This window comes from Mesocricetus auratus, unplaced genomic scaffold (genome assembly GCF_017639785.1).
Source record: "Mesocricetus auratus isolate SY011 unplaced genomic scaffold, BCM_Maur_2.0 Super-Scaffold_100009, whole genome shotgun sequence".
NCBI classification, from domain to species: Eukaryota; Metazoa; Chordata; class Mammalia; order Rodentia; family Cricetidae; genus Mesocricetus; species Mesocricetus auratus.
The window spans coordinates 81,610,979-81,634,834 of NW_024429193.1; the positions used below are offsets into that span (position 1 = coordinate 81,610,979).

The 23,856-nt window shown below is 35.5% G+C and overlaps 1 protein-coding gene across 1 annotated transcript in view; it reads left to right on the forward strand.

Annotated features, from left to right (window-relative positions):
- Si (sucrase-isomaltase) overlaps positions 1-23,856 on the forward strand; it is a 79,125-nt gene that overhangs the window by 36,297 nt on the left and 18,972 nt on the right. The window contains exons 22-33 of the mRNA XM_005076128.2: positions 5,985-6,073; positions 8,004-8,053; positions 8,804-8,974; positions 9,150-9,305; positions 14,579-14,785; positions 14,957-15,111; positions 16,621-16,789; positions 18,202-18,298; positions 18,408-18,520; positions 18,607-18,732; positions 19,954-20,082; positions 21,211-21,321. Coding sequence (XP_005076185.1) covers positions 5,985-6,073; positions 8,004-8,053; positions 8,804-8,974; positions 9,150-9,305; positions 14,579-14,785; positions 14,957-15,111; positions 16,621-16,789; positions 18,202-18,298; positions 18,408-18,520; positions 18,607-18,732; positions 19,954-20,082; positions 21,211-21,321 — 1,573 coding nt within the window. The remainder of the gene's footprint in view (positions 1-5,984; positions 6,074-8,003; positions 8,054-8,803; positions 8,975-9,149; positions 9,306-14,578; positions 14,786-14,956; positions 15,112-16,620; positions 16,790-18,201; positions 18,299-18,407; positions 18,521-18,606; positions 18,733-19,953; positions 20,083-21,210; positions 21,322-23,856) is intronic.

A 23,856-nucleotide genomic window follows, 5' to 3' on the forward strand; every position in this document is an offset into this window, starting at 1 on the left:
TTCCTTGGGTTCAGTTCAATGATTAGTTGTGTGTTTGCCTCTGCTTTCATCAGTCACAGGATGAAGGCTCCCGGATGGTTATAGACATCAAGTTCATTATCAGGAATGGGCATTCGAGGTGGTCCCTCCACTATAGCTTAGCTTGCCAATTGATGTTATACCTTTAGATCACTCGAGGTCACTCTGGTGCCTGATCTGTCTTCGATCCTATGATTCCCTCTTCCCCCTATTCTACCCCCACCCCTCAACTTCCTGTTCCCCCATGACCAAGTCCCTTCCTCTTTACCCCTCTATTCTTCCCAGGTCCCACTCCCCCCCCACCGCTCGCCGTGTTCCCCATCCATTCAGAGGATCTTGTCTCCATCCTCTTCTCTTGGGTACTATGCCTATATGCATATATTTTAGGTTCTTTCCTGTTTCCCAGACTCTCTATCTGTGGAAGTGCAGACTGGCACTATCCTGATCCATATCTAAACTCCATATATGAGTGAGTACATACCATGTTTGTCTTTTTGCGACTGGGTTACCTCACTCAGGATGGTTTCTTCCAGTCCTATCCATTTCCCTGAGAATTTCAAGATTCCATTGTTTTTTTCTGCTGAGTAATACTCCATTGTGTAAATGTACCACATTTTCTCTATCCACTCTTCAGTTGAGGGGCATCTAGGTTGCTTCCAGGTTCTGGCTATTACAAACAATGCTGCTATGAACATAGTGGAGCAGATGCCCTTGTTGTATGAACCTGCCTCATTTGGATAAATGCCTAAGAGTGGAATTGCTGGGTCTAGTGGTAGATTAATTCCCATTTTCCTGAGGAATCTCCATACTGATTTTCAAAGAGGCTGTATGAGTCGGCATTCCCACCAGCAGTGGAGGAGTGTTCCTCTCTCTCCACATCCTCTCCAGCATAAATTGTCTTCGGTGTTTTGATTCTAGCCATTCTCACAGGAGTAAGATGGTATCTCAGAGTTGTTTTGATTTGCATTTCCCTGATGGCTAAGGATGTTGAGCACTTTCTTAAGTGTCTCTTGGCCATTTTAGCCTCCTCTACTGAGAATTCTCTATTTAGCTCTGTACCCCACCTTTCAAGTGGATCCTTTGGTGTTTTGGAGACTTGTTTCTTGAGTTCTTTGTAAATTTTGGAGATTAGCCCTCTGTCAGATGTAGGGTTAGTGAATATCTTTTCCCATTCTGTGGCCTGCCTTTTTGTCTTTTTGACTGTGTCCTTTGCCTTACAGAAGCTTTTTAGTTTCAGAAGGTCCCATTTGTTAATTGTCGATCGCAGTGCCTGTGCCACTGGTGTTATGTTTAGGAAGTGGTCTCCTGTACCAACTCGTTGAAGAGTATCTCCCACTTTCTCTTCTAAAAGTTTCAGTGTGGCTGGATGTATGTTGAGATCTTTGATCCATTTGGACTTAAGTTTTGTACAAGGCGATAAACATGGATCTATCTGCAGTCTTCTGCATACCAGTACCCAGTTATGTCAGCACCATTTGTTGAAGATGCTTTCTTTTTTCCACTGTACAGTTTTAGCTTCTTTGTCAAAAATCAGGTGTTCATAGGTGTGTGGGTTAAAATTAGGGCTTTCGATTCGGTTCCATTGGTCTACCTGCCTATTTTTGTGCCAATACCAAGCTGTTTTGAGGACTATAGCTCTATAATAGAGCTTGAAGTCAGGTATGGTGATGCCTCCTGAAGTTCCTTTATTGTACAGGGATGTTTTGGCTATCCTGGGCCTTTTGTTTTTCCATATAAAGTTGATTAATGTTCTTTCCAGGTCCTTGAAGAATTGTGATGGAATTTTGATAGGGATTGCATTGAATCTATAGACTGCTTTTGGCAAGATTGCCATTTTTATTATGTTGATCCTACCAATCCAAGAGCATGGGAGATCTTTCCATTTTCCGGTATCTTCTTTAATTTCTTTCTTCAAAGACACAAAGTTCTTGATATACAAGTCTTTAATTTCCTTGGTTAACATTATCCCCAGATATTTGGTGTTGTTTTTGGCTATTGTAAAGGGTGATGTTTCTCTGATGTCTTTCTCAGTCACTTCATCATCTGTATATAATAGGGCCACTGATTTTTTTGAATTTACCTTGTATCCTGCCACATTGCTGAAGGTGTTTATCAGCTCTAGGAGTAACCTTGCAGAGTTTTTTGGTCACTTATGTAAACTATCATATCATCTGCAAATAGTGAAAGTTTGACTTCTTCTTTTCCTATTTGTATCCCCTTTATCTCCTTTTGTTGTCTTATTGCCGTAGCTAGAACTTCAAGTACAATATTGAAGAGATATCGAGAGAGTGGACAGCCTTGTCTTGTTCCTGATTTTAGAGGAATTGCTTTGAGTTTCTCTCCATTTAGTTTGATGTTAGCTGTTGGTTTACTGTATATTGCTTTTATTATATTCAGGTACATTCCTGTTATCCCTGATCTCTCTAGGACCTTTATCATGAAGGGGTGCTGGATTTTGTCAAAGGCTTTTTCAGCATCTAGTGAGATGATCATGTGGTTTTTCTTTGGCAGTTTGTTAATATGGTGGATTACATTGATAGATTTTCTAATGTTGAACCATCCCTGCATTCCTGGAATGAAGCCTACTTGATCATGGCTGATGATTTTTCCGATGTGTTCTTGAATCCGGTTGCAAGTATTTTATTGAGTATTTTTGCATCAATGTTCATGAGGGAAATTGGTCTATAGTTCTCTTTCTTAGTTGTGTCTTTGTGTGGCTTGGGTATCAAGGTAATTGTAGCCTCGTAGAAAGAGTTTGGCAGTGAGCCTTCTGCCTCTATTGTGTGGAATACTTTGACGAGTATTGGAATGAGCTCTTCTTTGAATTTCTGGTAGAATTCTGCACTGAAGCCATCTGGGCCTGGGCTTTTTTTGTTTGGGAGACTTTTGATGACTGCTTCTATTTCATTAGGGGTTATAGGTCTGTTTAGATTATTTATCTGTTCTTGATTTAGTTTTGGCCAGTGATATCTATCCAGGAAATTGTCCATTTCCTTTAAATTTTCAAATTTTGTGGAGTACAGATTTTCAAAGTATGCCCTGATGATTCTCTTGATTTCCTCAGAGTCCGTTGTTATGTCCCCTTTTTCATCCCTGATTTTGTTAATTAGCATGTTCTCTCTCTGTCTTTTGGTTAGTTTGGACAGAGGTTTGTCTATTTTGTTGATTTTCTCAAAGAACCATCTCTTTGTTTCATTGATTCTTCTCAGTGTTTTCCTGGTTTCTACTTGATTGATTTCAGCCCTCAATTTGATTATTTCCTGGCATCTGCTCCTCCTGGGGGAGTTTGCTTCTTTTTGTTCTAGAACATTCATCTGTGCTATTAATTCTCTAGTATGACTGTTCTCCAGTTTTTTCATGTGGGCACTTAGTGCTATAAACTTTCCTCTCAGCACTGCTTTCAAAGTGTCCCATAAGTTTGTGTATGTTGTGTCTTCATTCTCATTGAAATCGAGGAAGTCTTTATTTTCTTTTTTTATTTGTTCCTTTACCCAGAGATGGTGCAATTGTGCATTGTTCAATCTCCATGAGTTTGTAGGGTTTCTGTGATTTGTGTTATTGTTGAATTCTAATGTTAATGCATGGTGGTCTGATAAGATACAGGGAGTTATTCCAACTGTTTTGTATCTGTGGAGATTTTCTATGTTTCCTATTATGTGGTCAGTTTTAGAGAAGGTTCCATGTGGTGCCGAGAAGAAGGTATATCCCTTTGTATTTGGGCGGAGTGTTCTATAGATGTCTGTTAAACCCAGTTGGGTCATAACTTCTATTAATTCTTTTGTTTCTTTGTTAAGTTTCTGTCTGGAGGTCCTGTCTAGCGGTGAGAGCAGAGTGTTGAAGTCTCCTACTATTAGTGTGTGAGATTTTATGTGCATTTTGAGCTTTAGTAATGTTTCTTTCACGAATGTAGGTGCCTTTGTATTTGGGGCGTAGATGTTTAAAATCGAGACTTCGTCTTGATGTATTTTTCCTTTGATGAACATGAAGTGCCCTTCTTCATCTCTATTGATTGATTTTAATTTGAAGTCTAATTTGTTAGATATTAGGATTGCTATGCCCGCTTGTTTCTTGGGGCCGTTTGATTGGAAGATCTTTTCCCAGCCCTTTACTCTGAGATAACGTCTGTCTTTGGTGTTGAGATGTGTTTCTTGTATGCAGCAGAAGGAAGGGTTCTGGCTTCGTATCCATTCTGCTAGTCTGTGTCTTTTTATAGGCAAGTTGAGGCCGTTGACATTGAGGGATATTAATGACCATTGATTGGTGATCCTTGTTTGTGCTTGATTTATTGTTAGTGAAGTTATTTTGTGTTGTTTCTCCTCCCTTTTTCTTTTCGTGTTTTTTAAAGTATGATTATATATTGCCTGTGTCTTTGTGAATGTAATTATCTTCCTTGGCTCTAGGTTTTCCTTCTAGCATTTTCTGTAGAGCTGGATTCATGGATACGTATTGTTTAAATCTGGCTTTGTCATGGAATATTTTGTTTTCTCCATCTATGGTAATTGAGAGCTTTGCTGGTATAGTAGTCTGGGCTGGCATCCTTGTTCCCTTAGCGTTTGTAGGACATCTGACCAGGATCTTCTGGCTTTCATCTTTTACATTGAGAAGTCAGGTGTAATTCGTATAGGTCTGCCTTTGTATGTTACTTGGCCTTTTTCTTTAGCTGCTCTTAATATTTTCTCTTTACTCTGTAGGTTTGATGTTTTGATTATTATATGGCGAGGTGACTTCTTTTTCTGGTCAAGCCTATTTGGTGTTCTGTAAGATTCTTGTACTTTCATAGGCATATCTTTCTTTAGGTTAGGGAAGTTTTCTTCTATGATTTTGTTGAATATGTTTTCTGTACCTTTAAGTTGAAGTTCTTCACCTTCTTCTATACCTATGATTCTCAGGTTTGGCTTCTTCACGGTGTCCCAAATTTCCTGGATATTTTGTGTTAAGGATTTGTTGGTTTTGAGATTCTCTTTGGTTGACGACTCTATATCCTCTAATGAGTCATCAACACCTGAGATTCTCTCTTCTATCTCTTGTATTCTATTGGTGATACTTGCATTGTAGTTCCAGACCATTTACCAAGCTTTTCTATTTCCAGCATCCCTTCATTCTGTGTTTTCTTTATCGTTTCTATTTCAGCTTTCAATCCTTCAACTCTTTGAGTTGTTTCCTTAATTTTTATGGTTGTTCTTTCTTGGTGCTCTTTAGATTCTTTGAGAGATTTGTTTATTTCTTGAATTTTTCCCCCATTTCATGGATTTTTTGTTTGTTTTTTCTTCTATTTCCTTAAGGGTTTTCCTTGTTTCTTCTTTGAGAGTCTCCATCATCTTCATGAAATAATTTTTAAGGTCTGTCTCCTCTTCTTCATCTATGTAGTGCTTTTCGGGTCTTGCTGGTGTTGGATCCCTAGATTCTGGTGGGGTCATGTTGGTGTTTCTATTGCTGAGTGATCTCTTATTCTGTCTTCTTCCCATCTCTTCTTCCAGTGGGTGCTGGTGGGGTCTTTCCGTCTCCACTGATCTCCTTCCTTACTGCAGCTGAAGCTGGGGATGCTGAAGCTGGACTCGCTGGGGTTGGGGTCTTGGAGCGGCTGATCTCTTTCCTGAAGCTGGCCTCCCTGGGGTTGGGGTCTTGGAGGGGCTGATGTCTTTCCTGTGTGGGCTGCTCTTCTGGAAGCCGGGAGCAGCCCCAAAGATCCACTTTTAAGAATTTTACAGGTGTCATATCCTTCAACAATTAAATATCATCATAATTATTTATTATGCTTTTGTTTATTTACATGTATATGAATTATGATTTTACTCATAACAGTAAATTTCCATTGAAAATTATGAATGGAAAAATATGTAGATATTAGTCTTCTTATGTTAATAATCTACTAAAATACTTATATTGAATAGTAAGAATTTGTTATAAGTTATAATTTGATTACAAAATTGTTTTTAATTCTATTCAAACCATATTTTATACTGTAGCCGTAAGAATCCTCTAGGTCTCATTGTTGCATTGGATGAAAATCAGACAGCAAAGGGAGACTTCTTCTGGGATGATGGAGAAACGAAAGGTGAGTCTCAACATCTTCTATTCTGGTAACTTGGTAGTTTAGCTTCATTCATACATATTGCATTCCTAATGATACTTTTATGATACAATTCTTTATAAAATTTGAGATCACTGTTTGACTTGTGTATGTGATTAATGTATCAACTTTGTGAATTGGTATGCAGTAGAAACTTTTTGACAATTGTATGTGATTTTTATCTTACACTAATACTTTTAACATGATACAGTTTGTCTAATTTTCAGTGTAGGAATTGCATTGTTTCCAAATATTTTGGGTAATTCATTGTAATCTTTACTGTAACATTGTAGTAATGAAAACAGAAACAAAAACAATAATTTCAGAAGTAGTTAATAAATATCAGTGTCAAATTATTTAATGTAAAAACATTTCCTTTTTCATTATTCATACTCCTTTATTTTAGAGTTTGCAAAATCAATACAACTGGAAATAAACTAAATAATAATAAAACAAGCATGGGCCATCTTATTATACTATGTAAAATCTGCCTATTAACTTTATGGTTTTAGATTTAATCAATCATTTACATTTTTACTGAAATTATTTTAATTTATTCATTATGAGACACTTGGCTACTAATAGTTTTATTTGTGTCTGCAAATATTATCATATAGTTTCCATTTGAACTCATTACTTTTCAAATGTCACTAAAATTTATCTTTGATTTCCTTCAAATTTGACTAGTTTAATCTTCAATTTTCTTTGAACTTAGTATCCTTTTAACACATGTTTGATACAGATATCATTGTTTCTTACATTAACTGTTAGTTCATTTACAGCTTAAATCTGATTTAGTATCTCTCTACATTCATTCATTTTCCAAAATAATGAAAAATAGTAAACACAGAGATGTGAAATAGAATTGTGCTAAATCATGTCTTCATTGAAAAACCACGTTATTTTATACCTAGTAGTTAAGATATAAAATCACTTCAAATAGTAATTTATAGCAACATATCATCCTCTATAACCTTTGCTATTGCTTCATTAATGAAGATAGGGTCCCATGTATCTCAGGCTGGGTAACAGTCTCCCTCTCCTGTCTCAACCTCTGCCTCTCCAAAACTGGGATTACACTCTCTGGTTAATACATCTGACTAGAATGACATTTGTTTTCTTCTGAATTTCTAGACTATTTTACTCCTCATGAATAAGCTCAATAGAAACTATATTTAATATCTTTGTTGACAAGGGAATGAAAAAGAAAATAATATCTTAAATAATATCTTATTTACTATTTGAAAAAAGACATATCTGTTTATATTAGTTTTAATTTTAAAAACTGGTATTTTAACTGCATGATAATTGCAAACTTTCTCCTTTTTTTCTGTCTCAAATACTTTCCATATATTCCTTTCTGCTATCTTTCAAATTCATGTCCTCTTTTTTCCACTGTTTTTGGCATATTCATACATAGAATGTACATATGTACATACATGCATACATACATGCTTATGCGTGTGTGTACATATCTTCTACTCATTATGTATCATCTTATTTGAACATATATGTTTTCAGGGCTGACCATCTTATACAGGATAACCAATTGGTGTCTCGTCCGTGGGGAAGACTTTATCTCAGTCTCATCAGTCTTTTGTAGCCTGCAGGTCTTTGTGTAGGGTTGAGTCCTCAGGAGCATTCCCCCACATGCGTGATGGTTTAATTGTATTCACCACACATTGCTTCCCTTCAACTCATCTTGGAGCTGCCTGGTCACTTTTCTTCTAAACTTCCTACCCTTTTTTCTTCTGAGCACAAGAATTAATCTCCAAGTCCAGCTACCAGAAATGTAAAAGTAAAATTGTTTACAGCATTTCATTAGTATAATTTAAAATAATCTAAGTACTATATAAAACAAGAAAAGAAAATTTAATTAATTGTGATCTGATAACTATTTATTTTTCAATTTCAGAGACCATAGAAAATGGAAACTACATATTTTACACCTTTTCTGTTTCCAATGTAAGAATTCTTTTGGAGAATATATGTATTTTTAATGTCTATTTTATAATTTATTATACAATGCTTCTGGGAAGTGCTTAAATTTCCAGTTTTCAGTAAAATAAATTGTTGAATTAATTGTTAAATTTAAATTTATGCATTATGAACAAACAAAACCTTTTATTAACTGCATTAGATTAAATTTATAGTGAAATTACACATAGTATCATTTGTACTTAGTTAATTCTATTTTAACTTCACATAGAAAATAATTTTAATAAATTCAATATGATTTAATATGTCAGTCACAATGATAATTCATGTTCATTTAGCAACAAGGATGAAAATATGTGCACAACTTGGTAAATAGTTTCTACATATGGATATGTTTTAAAATGTCAATTACAGTAATAATTCATGTTCATTTTATGATAAGGATGAAAAATACGTGCACATTTAATTTTTTAAATAGCTAATGATTTATTTCACAGAAGTTATATTTCTTTATTCTTTCTAACAATTTTGAGTTATCTCTGATCAATATAGCGACTAGAATAAGAGACATTATATATCTCATATATATCTCATATTTGATTTCATCATTAATTCAAAAATAAAGTTTTATGACATATACAAACAAAATGAGTTGTAAACACAGTTCTCACTAGTGGGATGGTGTGGTGGATGACTCAACCCTGCCCTTTTTCCATCCACCAGTCTAGTTAATATCAGAGGACTTAACAGCTAATGGTATGCACCATTTCTCCTCAGAATGACTTGGTTGTTAATTGCACACATTCAGCATATTCAGAAGGAGCTGTCCTTGCGTTTAAAACAATCAAAGTGTTTGGGCTGACAGACACTGTAACAGAAGTTACAATTGGAGAAGATGCCCAACAAATGACAAATCATCTTGCTTTCACGTTTGATGCTTCCAATAAGGTAAGTTGGTCACTTTAAAATGACTGATATCCCCTTGAAGTTCTAGATATTCAAGTAACATGCCTCCTCCCCTCATATTTCTGTTCTTCAAAAAGATATATCATCTACATATTGACTGAGTTTGCTATACTTAGACATAAAGTTAAAGAATTAATCATTCGGTTTTTTTCCATAGGTTCTCTCAATTACTGATCTCAACTTTAATCTTGGAAAAAGTTTTATCATTAGATGGAATCAAGTTTTCTCAGACAATGAGAGATTTGGTTGTTATCCAGATGCAGGCATGGCAACTGAGAACTTATGTGTACAGAGAGGCTGCATTTGGCAAGAGGTAATAACAGTTTTCTTGTGAATTAATATGTGGTTTTCATATAAGCATAACAGTGGGAAATTTGAAAATACATTTTAAATCCAGCAAAGTGAACATGCAAAATACATGATAAACTTTTTCTTTACAAAATAGTATTTTGTTGTATTTATACAGTGCATTGATTATAGGTGCCTGGAAAAATTGTCAAGGTATTTTTTTAGTAATAACAATGTACATTAAAAACAAATTTTCTACCTATAAAAGCTTGGATACATAACACTAAGACATGCTCTAGGGTTTTTTTAGGGTGCACTCTTTGGTTAGAGGGATGACAGCTGTGTACAGCAGACATTTTTATCAGTGCTACAGGACAGAAGAATCGATGTGAAACATTCCCACTTGTTAGGCTTGTTGTTCAGTGCTCAGCCCTTTCTTATGTCTCTGAGTGCTGAGAGCAGACAGAATTTACTCCATAAAGCCAGGTAATTAAAATTTTGTATCATTGAACTAAAGCTATTACCTACTATCCATCAGTTGCTCAAAGTTTCTGCTTAGTTGAAATTAGTTATAATTTCTGCTTGCAGACAAATGCTCCCTCTCCTTTCTAGTGTTAGCATCAGGATGAATTAGGCACCTGTTAAGAAAAAAACAGTTACTTACTTGTAACAATTCTGAAGTGAATGGGAGCTATGGCAAGTGGTATTAGGTACTCATTTATCCTGAAACTTAGTTTGATTTTTTTTAAGAAGTTACAATACCAAAGATAATAAGAACAACTGTTTCTCAAACACAGGTAACTTCTTAACATGAAACAGGAAGAAGTGTTGAAATTCACTTTCACAGAGCCAGTGATACTTTAGAAAGGATTATCAACTGTCAGCATGGAAAGAGTGGCTATTCACAAGTCGCGTTGAACAAATAGCAAAAAGGCCAGTACGTCTGAAACAGAATTAGTGGTGGAATAACATTGATAAATTGTGTCATAGAAAAATGAAAACAAATAATTTAGATCAATTAGGTAGTCCTTAAGTACCATTAAGAATTTGAGTCTTAGCATGAGGGAGGTTCTTGTTGAGATATACAAATGCCAAATATGATTTTCCATTTTAATGCAGCCATCATTATTGCTGTGTTGAAGAGACTGTTAGCAAGTGAATTAATTTGGTGTGGTAATATTTGAATTAATCAATGATTATTCTTACTTATATTTAACAAAAAGCCAAGAAATGTTGTTTCTCATTTAATGTGTAAAAAAGAAAAGAGTAACTCTTGACTTCAAGTCATTGGTTCGATACCAAGTATTGTTTATGATTTGTTAAAGTGATTGAAATCAAAATAACAAAGCTGACACTAGCTAGCCATAAAAGCCAGACACACACCTTTAATCCCAGAACTCAGGATTAAGAATTAGACAGATCTCTGAGTCCAAGACCACTACAGGAGAGTGAATCAAAGCTCATGCTTTTAATCCCAGGATTTGAGAGGTATAAAAGGTAGAGGCATCCAGTCTGAGAGTTAGTCTCTAACCACTCTGAGTAGAGCATAGCAGTCTTAATGAATCTGAGGAACAGTGAAGTTGGGGGTCATCTGAGGTTGAGCTGAGGTAGAAGTAAGAGCTAGTGGCTGGCTGCTTTGCTTTCCTGACATTCAGCTTGAAGCTTGAACCCCAATATCAGTCTCAGGGTGTTTTATTTTTTGTGCTACATATTGGTTTGAACAATTGGAAAAAGAAGTGCCTTAGTAAAAACTGAGAACTGTTTGTAGTTGCGGAGTTGGCTCAGGGGAGAAGCTTTATATATATATATATTAAGGTTGATATTCCTAAAAAAAGTTCATATACATCTGTAATGTAGCAATATGCATTTGATCCTCTTAAAGGATCCTTTCTTGTCACATGTCAGTATATTTGAAGTCATGGGATGAGATGACCAAGGGAATGAACATGAACAGAAAAGGAAAAATCAGTTCAAAAAGTGAACCCTGAAACCTCATGGCATTCTATTGGGAAAATAAAAAATAAGTACCAAAAGCATTAATTTAAAAATATTGTTGGTCCATGGAAGGGAAGTGAAAAATGCATCTTTAGCCAGATAAGATGTTCTATCATTCAGATTACTGTTATAAAATCTATGAGAACAAGCCTGAAAATTGACATCTGGATTTAGTAGGATGGAAGTCATTGATAATATTGGCAAGTAAAATGTTGAATGTGGTTTATGACTGATTTAGCTGAGTTAAACTAAATTGAAATGATAAACTTTTTATTTTTCTGTAAAGTAAAAAGAAAACATGGAGCTATGGGTGAAAGGATTATGAGGTGAAACTGTTTTTTGTTTCAAAATGGGTGAAGTACAATCATCTAATATTACAAATGATAACATACATGAATGAAATATGAGCCATACAGGAGAAACTGGAGCTGAGATATGAATGTCCTCAAACAGAGGAGCACTGAATATACAACTAAAATATTTCTTATTCAATATTAAGCAGACAGTACATATCATGGACTGGGAAGTGACATAGTATGCAGATGTGATATTCCATTTTGTGTTGTGTTCTGATTGCTCTCCTTTTCATACTCAAATAATAAGGAAAACAATGAAATCATGATGACAATAAGAACTTTGTTGGTGAGCAGTGAAGAACAAATATTTTTGTTCAGGTTTTGTGATAGTGGTTGAACAGTGGAGAAGTCAACTGCAGTTGCAGCACTAGTACCCATTGGGTCTGTTGTGACTTTAGGAAGACTGAGAGCTCAATTTGGTATTATATTACCCCAGCCATACATTAACTATACTGCTGAGACATAATGCAAATTCTTTTTCCAGGACTGTGATTTATATTGAGAATAAGTATGCTAATAAAGCTGTATGGATTAATGTGAACTCTAAAAGAGGGAATTTAGTGATGGAGAAATGTCAGCTTGATAGGGAAGGAGTCAAAGAGTAAAAGAGAATAAGAAGATAGTAGTGGATGGAGATGTAAATCAGCTGTATACAGAATGTGTACAAACCATGCTGCTTATTATGATACGAAAGCAAACATAACATGTATCTTGCCCAGACAGTACAGAAATTAAACCCTGTTATTATCTGGAAATGTAGAACTATCCTAGAACTTGAGGTCCATTAGAGATTTTCCCAAGTCTTCCAGTTGGTTAACAGTCTTCATTTATCTCCTTAATCTGACATCAGTTTTTTTGAGCCTTAAGAGTCCTAATAGATCTGATGTTAGCTGAAAATCTCAAAGCTAAATTATTCAGAGCTACAGCACTCAAAGTCACAGTAACATATTTAATTCTGTAATAAACAGATATATTGCCACATGGACAGATCTGTGTTAAATAAGCAAACATTTTTAATGACATATTTTAAATTTAGGCAGTTAGAAATTTCTTGGGAAACACAAATTATTTATTTTTCTGTTGAGTACTTACCATACAGATACTGAGATATTTAGACTGTATTAGCAATCACTTTTTGTTCATTTTATATTGAGTGGCATGTTATGTGTGCATGTATATGTGAAACACATGTGTTCAGTGCATGTGAAGGACAAAACTGGATGTCCAATGGCATGGTATTGGAACTTCAAAAGTTTGTGAGCCACCATATTGGTACCGAGAATCCAATGCAGGTGTTCCAAAAGAGAAGTTGGTAAACTGTAAATAAGGGAGCTGTGATGAAATTTAGGAAAGTAACTCTGATGGAGTTATTGACTGAAACTGTCTAAAGGTAACCATTGTGTAAACTGTATTTCAAATTAAAACCACAATATTCATAAAGCAAAACAGAACTTAGTTTTTTTTCTTGTAAACAGAAACTTGGGATTCATTCCCCAGCGTTTTAATGTAATTAGTGCGTCAGATTCTTCCATATAGTTTTGTCTTCAAAGTTTATCATAGCTATGAACATTATATTTGCAAGCTACCCAATATAAAGAAGATAGGAGGAAATGAACATCTCAATATAATTAGTTTGCATCTTATTCTTTTAAGGAGAATTGGGTGATTTATATAATTTCTGAAAAAACTAGACTGAAATGTGGAGAAATGTATTGCTTTTCAGAAACTATAATCAATTAATGACTGGGATATTTTGAGAAAAGGCTGTTGTAAGCTATTTAATGATCAGTACCTCAGTTATCAATTTGCCTTTGGGTGCTGTCTAAATATCTCTGTTTAGAGTCCCTGGTTTTAATCTTGGTAGGGATGCTACCTGCAGCTTTCAGCATGAGTCATAAAAGATACTATATAAGTATCAAAATATGTGGAAGAGAAGAAACTACAACTTTGCATTTTATAGTCATTTTCAGGAAGAGAAATCACAGCATTATAAAGCACAAAGTTAAATACGGGCAAAAATTATGGAAAGTTTTAAATAAAACACAATTTGTATTATTTCGCGATAAAAAACAATTGTTGATTGTTTCCACTGTTCTCACATTAGAATCAATATGTAAATATGTAATGTGATATTTTAGAACGTATCTCATGAGTAATAGTTTTATAAATTATGAGTCACACAAATTGTGACTAAGCTTGGGTGAGGACTTCCTGTTTGATTTTTTTTCATCTACCCCAATCTGGTTTTATGTTTTTTAAATTTTTAATTTTAATTTTAAATAGCTGGTTTTACATGTCAATCCCAGTTCCCTCTCCCTCCTCTACTCCCGCACTCCCCATCCCCCCCAGCCTCCCATCCTATTGCCAATTCCTTCCACATAGGGGATATCTAGAGTCTGTCATTTCACTCTGGGTAGGGTCCAGGCACTCCCCTAAGAGTCCAGGTTTAGAGAGCAACCCTCTTTGTGTTATGGGCAAACGATGACTGTTTGTATTCCAGGGATAGACACTGATCCACTGCTCAGGGCCCCATAGGTTGCCCAGGCCTTCTCACTGACATTCACATTCAGGGGGTCCAGATTAGTCCCATGCTGTCCTCCCAGCTGTCGGTCTGGGGTCCAAGAGCTCTCCCCTGTTCAGATCAGCTGTCTCTGCTGGTTTTGCCAGCCCATTCTTTTCCAATTTGCTCATCGCTCCTCTCTCTATGTCACTGGGTTCCTTGGGTTCAGTTCAGTGTTTAACTGTGGGTATTTGCCTCTGCTTCCATCAGTCACAGGATGAAGGCTCCAGGATGGTTATAGACATCAAGTTCATTATCAGGAATGGGCACTCGAGGTGGTCTTTCCACTATTGCTTAGCTTGCCAATTGGTGTCATCCTGTTTGATTTTTTTAAGTTCGAGTTTACAATGCTTACACTTTGCGATGTTGTTCCTCTACCGCTTTTAGGTTAGTGCGACATCCTTTGCACCTGATTGCTACTTTCCTGCAGACCACAATCCCTATTCGTTAACTTCAACTCAATATTCACCAACGGGTATAACAGCCGAACTCCAGTTTAATACTGCAAATGCTAGAGTAAACCTCCCTTCTAACCCCATCTCCAATCTACGAGTAGAAGTAAAATATCACAAAAATGACATGCTACAATTTAAGGTATGTTTCATATAAACTTTCTTAGTACAAAAATGTTAAGCAATCTAATATTTTCTGGACCTCATCAGTTTCTGCATACGCAATGTTTTATGTAAGTTACATATGCAAATTCAGATGACAATTCTAAATGCCAAATGAATGCTCCTGTGTTGTTATGCTTCTCTGCAATAGATTTTCGATGCGAATCATAAGAGATATGAAGTTCCAGTACCATTAAACATTCCAGAGACCCCCACAAGCTCTTATGAAAATAGGCTTTATGATGTTGAAATCAAGGAAAACCCTTTTGGCATCCAGGTTCGAAGGAGAAGCAGTGGACGGCTTATGTAAGTGATTAAATTATTTGATACAAAGTGGAAAGTTTTAATTGAAAAGATAATATCCTAACAGTTGTAGTTGTAGTAAATATTTTCTCAATTTTAACATTTTTAAACAGCATACTCAAAGAACCAAATAAAAAAACTCATCTGAAACTTAATTTACTCTATAGCTACGGTCACTTTCCTTAATAAATTCTAGATTATTACAATATTGTAAACAGATTCATCTTAAAATACATAGTAAGTGTTCAGAAAATAACAGTTAGGAGTCAGGCGTTGGTGGCACACAGCTTTAATCCCAGCACTCAGAAGGCAGAAGCAGGTGGATCTCTGTGAGTTCAAGGCCAGCCTGGTCTACAGAGCAAGTTCCAGAACAACCTCCAAAGAGGAACCCGGTCTCAAAAAAACCCAAATAATAGTAATAATAGCGATGATGATGATGATGGATATGTTATGTAAATGTGTTATTAAAACTTTTTAAAATATTTATGAGATCTGGAAGTTGATGAAAATAAATTGAGACAAATCTGTATTCATCTTATGGTGAATAAATTTACTCAAAAAATCACTCTATTTTCTCAAATGGCATCAAATTGAAAAGCATTTTTATTGACGCACTCCATGCCTTCTTTTAAATGATTTCAGGATGCTGTCGGTTATGTACAGTGTTGATGCCAATAAAGAAAACCCCAACTTACTGGATTTAACATTATTTTATTATAAAAAGTTTAGTTTAAAAGGACGAGAAGCAAACTGATTCATGAAACAAACTCTTGGGGCTGGGAAGGTTCTCCTATTCAGGCAGCAATTTCAAAATGACCTCGAAGCTTTGTGTGTGTCTCAGATTTTTCATAATAAAATACTTGCTGGCCTTGCTTTCTTTTGCTCCTTCTTTCTATTTGTTCTCACAAATAACTAAAGTAATGATCCCTTTAAAATGCATTTCTATATCTCGTGTATTTTAAATACAATAAAAAGCAGCAGGCTGTAGTAGGCAGGAAGAATTTGCAGTTGAAATATCTGTTATGATAATGCTTTCTGATAGGATTTATTTTCTTAAGGTACAGAAGATAAAAAAATGATTATCCCAAAGGCTAGATAAGATAAATCATACTCAATTTTGGGATATAATCCAACAGGCCACTATTATTTTGATCAGTTTTACTTTTAGTACAATCCTGAACTAATGATGAATACATATAATTATATTCTCATCGTATATTTCACACAATGGTACATAAAATGCAGTTTACTTATTAAGACACTAACTTAGTCAAAATAAAAACTCTTTTACAGTAATTATGCACATCCATTTGACACCTGGATGTAATTAGGGGTATGAGAAACACTTTTCAGATCACAAATGAAGAATTAACATTATTATTTGCAATATGATTTTGTGTTTGCATAGAGAACAAGCATTGATTTGCTTTCAAGACAACAAAAATAATTACAGTTATTACTTTTTATTTTACACATATTTACAGTGACAGCCTTGTTTCTTTTTATTTTCAGCTGGGATTCTCGCCTGCCTGGATTTGCATTCAATGACCAGTTCATTCAGATATCTAGCCGTCTTCCATCAGAATATTTATATGGTTTTGGGGAAGCAGAACACACAGCATTCAAGAGAGATATGAACTGGCATACTTGGGGAATGTTCACAAGAGATCAACCTCCTGGTGTAGGTATCCATGTGTGACTAGGTAATGAGGCGGATAAGACTGTGATGGGGAGTTGGTTCAGTTCTCTGTGGGGTAATAGCTCAAGACTGAAACAACATAAAAGGTGCAAGAGATTCCCAGAGTTAATACGGTGATTTTCTGAAAAAGTAAACAATATTATCAGAGATCATTGAAAAATTAGAGAAAATAAAATTTGTGATGTATTTTAAAAGGCATATTGAACAAATTTTTAAAAATTTTACTTCACCGGTCGTTGGTGGCACAGGCCTTTAATCCCAGCACTTGGGAGGCAGAGGCAGGAGGATATCTGTAAGTTTGAGACCAGCCTTGTCTTCAGAGCAGGTTCCAGGACAGACTCCAAAACAACACAGAGAAACCCTGTCTCGAAAAACCAAAACCAAAATAAATAAATAAATAAAATAAAATAAAAATTTTACTTCAATAATTTATTTTTTCATTTTTGGAAAGGTAGAATTCTAATTTTATATATCTTTTTTTTTTGAGCCCACTGAGTCCAGTTAATGCTCCCTCACACGTGCACATGGACGTTGTGTTATCTAGTGGAGCAGGGGGAAGCCATAAGTGACAATCTGAGTTCCAAAGAACTCCTCTATGTTAATATAATGATTATTAGGTTAATTTTATCTTGATTTCCCATTCCAATAATTTACTAAAATTCAAGTTACACAAATTACATGGAAAGTTTATATCTTTATAAACTTTTTCTTTTTGACAGGTTGATTATCTACATCACTATGATTATTTCCAGAATGTTCTATTTTAGGAAAAATGTTAACTTACAGATAAAGTGAGAAACATAACTGCTTGAAAGAAACGTAACTGGCCGGGCGTTGGTGGCGCAGGCCTTTAATCCCAGCACTCGGGAGGCAGAGGCAGGCAGATCTCTGTGAGTTCGAGGCCAGGCTGGACCGACAGCCTCCAAAACAGAGAAACCCTGTCTCATAAAACCAAAAAAAAAACAAAACAAAACAAGAAACGTAACTGCTCTAACATCAGGGTAGTCTGCCAGTTATTGTTGCATAGTTTATGGATATCACATCTTTTCATATTCATTTGCATGCTATATGAAATTATTAGTACAAAAGAGGCAATATTTTACATCTTTTATGTTTTTGGAGATAGGGTTACTCTGTGTAACTTTGTAGACCAGGCTGGCCTCAAACTCATGAAAATCTGGCTGCTTCTGCCTCCCAAATTCTGGGATTAAAGGTGTGTGCCACCACCTACCAGCTAAGTGATATTTTTAAAGAAATACATTTACCTTATTCAAATACTATAACTTGCTAATCAGGAATATGTTAATAAACTCAATGTAAATGAATTTAAACAACATTGGTCTAGTTCATACTTTATTTTTCCTAAATATATATTATATTTTTATATGTTTCAGTACAAACTTAATTCCTATGGATTCCATCCCTATTATATGGCTTTGGAAAATGAAGGCAATGCTCATGGAGTTCTGTTACTGAACAGCAATGGAATGGGTGAAGTTATTATTTGTTAAAGTTCACCTATGAAATGGGAAAATGTGGTCCAGTAACAAATAGATATCTCACATGTAGATAACAATTAAGTCTTATTTTGGATTTTCAGATGTTACATTCCAGCCAACTCCTGCTCTAACTTACCGCACAATTGGAGGAATCTTGGATTTTTACATGTTCTTGGGACCAACCCCAGAAGCTGCAACAAGGCAATACCATGAAGTATGAGTGCATATTCATTTAAAAACCATAGAGCTTTGCATATAATGTGAAATACTTATTTTGTCTTACTGATAATGTTTCTAAAGGTAATTGGCTTTCCAGTCATGCCACCTTACTGGTCGCTGGGATTTCAGTTATGTCGTTATGGATACAGAAATACTTCAGAGATTATGCAACTATATGAAGATATGGTGGCTGCTAACATCCCCTATGTATGTATACCAATAAAATGGAGCCTGTAAGATAGAAGGACCTATTTAAACACGATATTCCTTAGCAGTAAATTAAATATTTGGGAATAATGTTCATGTTTCAGGAGCATGTTAATAACTGGATATGGGGTTTTCATATATCTGTCTCACATATATAGGTAAGGAACTGTAATACTCCATCTTTGCCTAGTCTCCAACTTTAGTAAGACCCTGGATGATTCTGAGGAATCATTTTGTTTCCTCTCATAACTTGTGGCTTGCATAGTCGTACATCTTCCCTTTATGTTTAAATAATCTATAGTATCACTTAATGTAGCCAATTTGAAGGAGCTCGGCATGCAGCTGCATGATTTGAGCCTTAAGATATATAATTGGACTACATAGGGCTAAATGGCAGGGTTTATGGAATATGATCTTTCCACAATGCTTCTGAATCTGTTTATTTTTATCAATATGAAAGAATTCCATAAACATTGCAATATGTAAAACATCTATGTAAGTCCTCGTTTTACATCAAGAACCTCACTATCTGAAAATGACATGGATTCTATATCCGAGTCATTCATTTGCATACATTGAAAATACAGAAGTATGCAAGTTGATATTTGAAGTTGAGGCTTTTCAGTATCACCCTACTATGACAGCAGCAGTTTCCCCCAAAACTGTAATAGTTAAGGGCAATGTTGATTAAGAGAACATGGTTGGAAAATTAGTTATTTAATACTAATTTGATGTTCGCATGGTAAACTTTAAATTTGGTGGCTAGATATATTTCCAAATATTTAAGTGTAAACAATGCATCACCAAGCAATTTCAAAAATCAATTTGATTTATTTGAGAAGGTAATTTTGATAATAACTGATGGGATTATAAATATTTTCCCTTTTGTGACTGGTAAAATTATCTTAATTTATTCCTACATGATGTATGGCTAACTTTAGTACAATATGCATTGAAATTTCAGATTTTAACTGACTGACCATTTTACCCTAATTTCATAGCATTAAAAAATTTTGTCTCTGTTTTTCTTGGAAACCAATATTACACTATTGCTGATTTGTACTGTTTACTTCTCAAATTAAATAATTGTTGAATCATTCATCAAAGCAGTCATCCACATGAAACTGTTTATAAACTACTTTGCATTTTTATCACCATTTTTCTTTCTTTAATGCAGGCTTTGTTATGCAGGTATCAAGTTGTCATTATTTTCTATTTCAGGATGTTCAGTATACAGACATTAATTACATGGAACGGCAACTAGACTTCACCATTGGTGAAAGATTCACAGATCTTCCCCAGTTTGTGGAACGAATAAGAAATGAGGGAATGAAATATATTATTATATTGGTTAGTATTGAGTTTACGTGAATTATATTGTTTGTTTATATTTACTCTTCTAAAGTGAAGGTATAAAGACTTTTCAAAAAGAGAACATTGGACTTGCATATTGGTTAGTAGTTATGAGAACTCTCTCCTTTTAAGAAGACCTGAGTTTTGATCCCAGCACCCATATTGAGCAGCTTACAATGATGTAAAACTCCAGGGGAGTCCAATACTCTATTCTGGCCTCTACAGCAGACCTGGTACATATGGTATACACACACACACACACACACACACACACACACACACACACACACACACACACACACACACCAAATTTTTTAAAATAAAAAACATTTCAAGCACTCCTCCTACCCATTGATTTTTCCCCCATCACTTTGTATATTATTTACTCAGGCTATTACCATCTATGTTACATTAAGGTTTACCTATAAAGATGTAAGTCAAGTGACAGGTACCAAAGGCAAACTGTGCTCCAGTTACCACCCAAGTCACACACTGGTTTCAATTTCGAAGGGTGAGAATTGATATTTTTGTTCCCAGGACACTTTCAGGTGGTCTGATGAATTTCTTCTGAGGGTTTCCCATTATATCAAAGTGGCTTTCAGTGGGTTGAATAAAAATAATCGCTGGAAAGAATAGTTTTTGAATATATTTTAATGAGAAATTTAGACAGCCAGAACATTCACGAGGTGAAAAAATGAAACCAAGAACCTTCAATAAACTTGCTGAGTTCCTAACAGATTCTTTTGAGAATTTCTTAGAATATTGTAGCGTGAATCTGGTATTGATACTTGGTCAGTTCCCTAAAGGAGAACAGAAGGTTATGATAGTGCAAGAGTAGAAAATTGGCTAGAGAGATGGCTCATAGGTTAAGAACACAGATTGTTCTTCCAGAGGTCCTGAGTTCAATTCCCAGCAATCACATGTGGCTCACAACCATCTGTAATGAGATCTGTTGCACTCTTCTGGCCTGGAAGCATACATGCAGATAGAATACTGTATATACAATAAATAAATAAATCTTAAAAAAAAAGAGTAGAAAGTTGCACCATCTTTGAATGGCCACCCAACAAGCTGTAAATAAGTTGTCTTCATGCCTAGTTTGTTTTATTTTTTTTTTAATTTTAGGATCCAGCAATTTCAGGAAATGAAACAAAGCCTTACCCTGCCTTTGATCGAGGGATACAGAAAGATGTCTTTGTCAAGTGGCCTAACACAAATGACATTTGTTGGGCGAAGGTACTTGATATTTCTAAGTATAATAATTTTGAAAATGTTAGATATTTTATTTCATTAACTATTTTAAAAGCATATTTGGTATGACATAAAAGTACAGATTCAATAACTAAAATATTCTGTTCTATCTGATATAGATCTGAATTATTAGACATAAATAAGGGATGTATAATAATCCTAAAATCAATTTTTTGTGACTAAATTGGATTTCATTCATTTTTAGATATTGTTTATGTTTTCTAATGAAACATCCAAAAGTGGAGTGGCTGTTCATTGTGCTCTGGGTGACAAACAGTTATGCATTTTTATTTTTGTGAAAAACAGGAGCATTGGTTTTGTTGTTTTGCTTTGAGAACTGGACTCATGTGAAGAAAGTAAAGATGGAAACACATTCACTGGACATTACAAACAGTGACACTGAGATCTGAGTGAATTATACTATATCTGGATTTGGCTTCCTTACTGTATTTATTTTAAAACCATGTTTTTTTTATTTTACAAACCAATCTCAGTTCCCCCTCCCTGCCCTCTTCCAGTTTCCCCCAAACTTCCTGTTGCCCCACCCTCATCCACTAATCAGAGAGGGTAAGGCCTCCAATGGGGAGTGAACAAATTCTGCCACATCACACTGAGGCAGCACTAAGGTCTTTCCCACTGGATCTAGGCAAGCAAAGTATCCCTCCATAGAGCATGGGCTCCAACAAGTCAGTTCATACACTAGGGATAAATCCTGCTCTCATTGCCAGTTGCCCCTTAAACAGTTATCCACTTTCAGGGGTCCTTTGCAGATTCCCCAGCTGTCAGTCCAGAGTCACTGAACTCCCACTAGCTCTGGTTCTTCCTCTCATGGTCTTGACCCCCTTGCTCATATTATGACTTCTCGCTCTCTTTGATGGGACTCTGAGAGTTCAGCCCAGTGCACAGTTGTGGATCGCTGCATCTGCTTCCATCAGTTACTGGTTGAAGGTTCTATGATGACAAATAAGGTAGTCATCAATCTGACTTGGGGGAAGGTCAGTTCAGGCAGCCTCTCCACTAGTGCTTAGAGGCTTAGCTGGGGTCATCCTTGTGGATTCCTGGGAACTTTCCTAGCACCAGGTTTCTCGTTAACCCCGTAATGACTCCCTCTACCAAGATATCTCTTTCCTTGCTCTCCCAACTCTGTCCTAACCCCAGCTTGAGCATCTGGTTCCTTTATTTTCTCCTCCCCCTCCTCTTCTCTCCTTCCCGTTCTTCTCCCTCTCCAGATTTACTCAGCAGAACTTGTCCCTTTCCCCTTCCTGAGGGGATCCGTGTATTCCTCTCTTAGGGTCCTCCTTGTTACCTAACTTCTATGGGATTGTGGACTGTAGGCTGGTTATTCTTTCAGTTATATATAATATCTACTTATGAGTGAGTACATACTGTGTTTGTATTTCTGGGTCTGGGTTGCCTCACTCAGAATTTTTTTCTAACAATTGCCTGCAAATTTCTAGAAGTCATTATTTTATTATCACTAAATAGTACTCCATTGTGCAAATGTACCATTTTAATACATTATTCGGTTTAGGGGCATATAGTTTGCTTTAACTATTAATAATCCTGCATGAACACAGTTGAGCAAATGTACTCGTGGTATGAGTCTGCATTCTTTGGGTATATGCCCAAGGGTTGTATTTCTGGATCTTCAGGTAGATTGATTTTCAATTTTTTGAGAAACTGCCATAGTGATTTCCAAAGATGCTGTACAAGTTTATACTTGCACCAGTAATGAAGGGGTGTTCACCTTACTCAACATCCTGTCCAGCATAAAGTATCATTCATATTTTTTATCTTAGCCATTCTGACAGGTAAAAGATGGTATCTCAGAGTTGTTTATATTTCCATTTCCTGAAGGCTAAAGATTTTGGGCAATTCCTTCAGTGTCTTTTTTCCACTTGAGGTTCTTCTGATGAGAATTGTTTGTTTAGACATGTACCCCATTTTTAAATTTGAAGATTTGGTTCTGTGATGTCTAGTTTCTTGAATTCTGTGTATATATTTGTGATCAGCCCTCTGTCAGAAGTAGGGTTGATAAAGATCTTTTCCCATTCTGTGGGCTGCTGTTTTGTCATGTTGACCATGTCCTTTGCCTTACAGAAGCTTCTCAGTTTCACTAGGTACCATTTATTGTTTCTCTTAGTGTCTGTGCTACTGGTTTTATATTTAGGACGTGGTCTCTTGTGTCAATGCCTTCAAGGCATATATTCTTCTATGAGGTTCAGTGTGGCTGGATTTAGTTTGAGATTTTTTTTTATCCATTTTAACTTTAGTTTTGTGCATGAGGATAGATATGGATCTATATGTGTTCTTCTACATGTTAACATCCAGTTATATTAGGACCATTTGTTGAAGATTCTTTCATTTTTCCATTGTATAATTTTAGCTTCTTTGTCAAATATCAGGTGTTCATAGGTATTTGGATTAATGTTAGTGTCTTCACTTTGATTCCATTGTGCTGATACCAATCTGTTTTCATGCTTATGACTCTATATCAAAACTTGAAGTCAGTGATGGTGA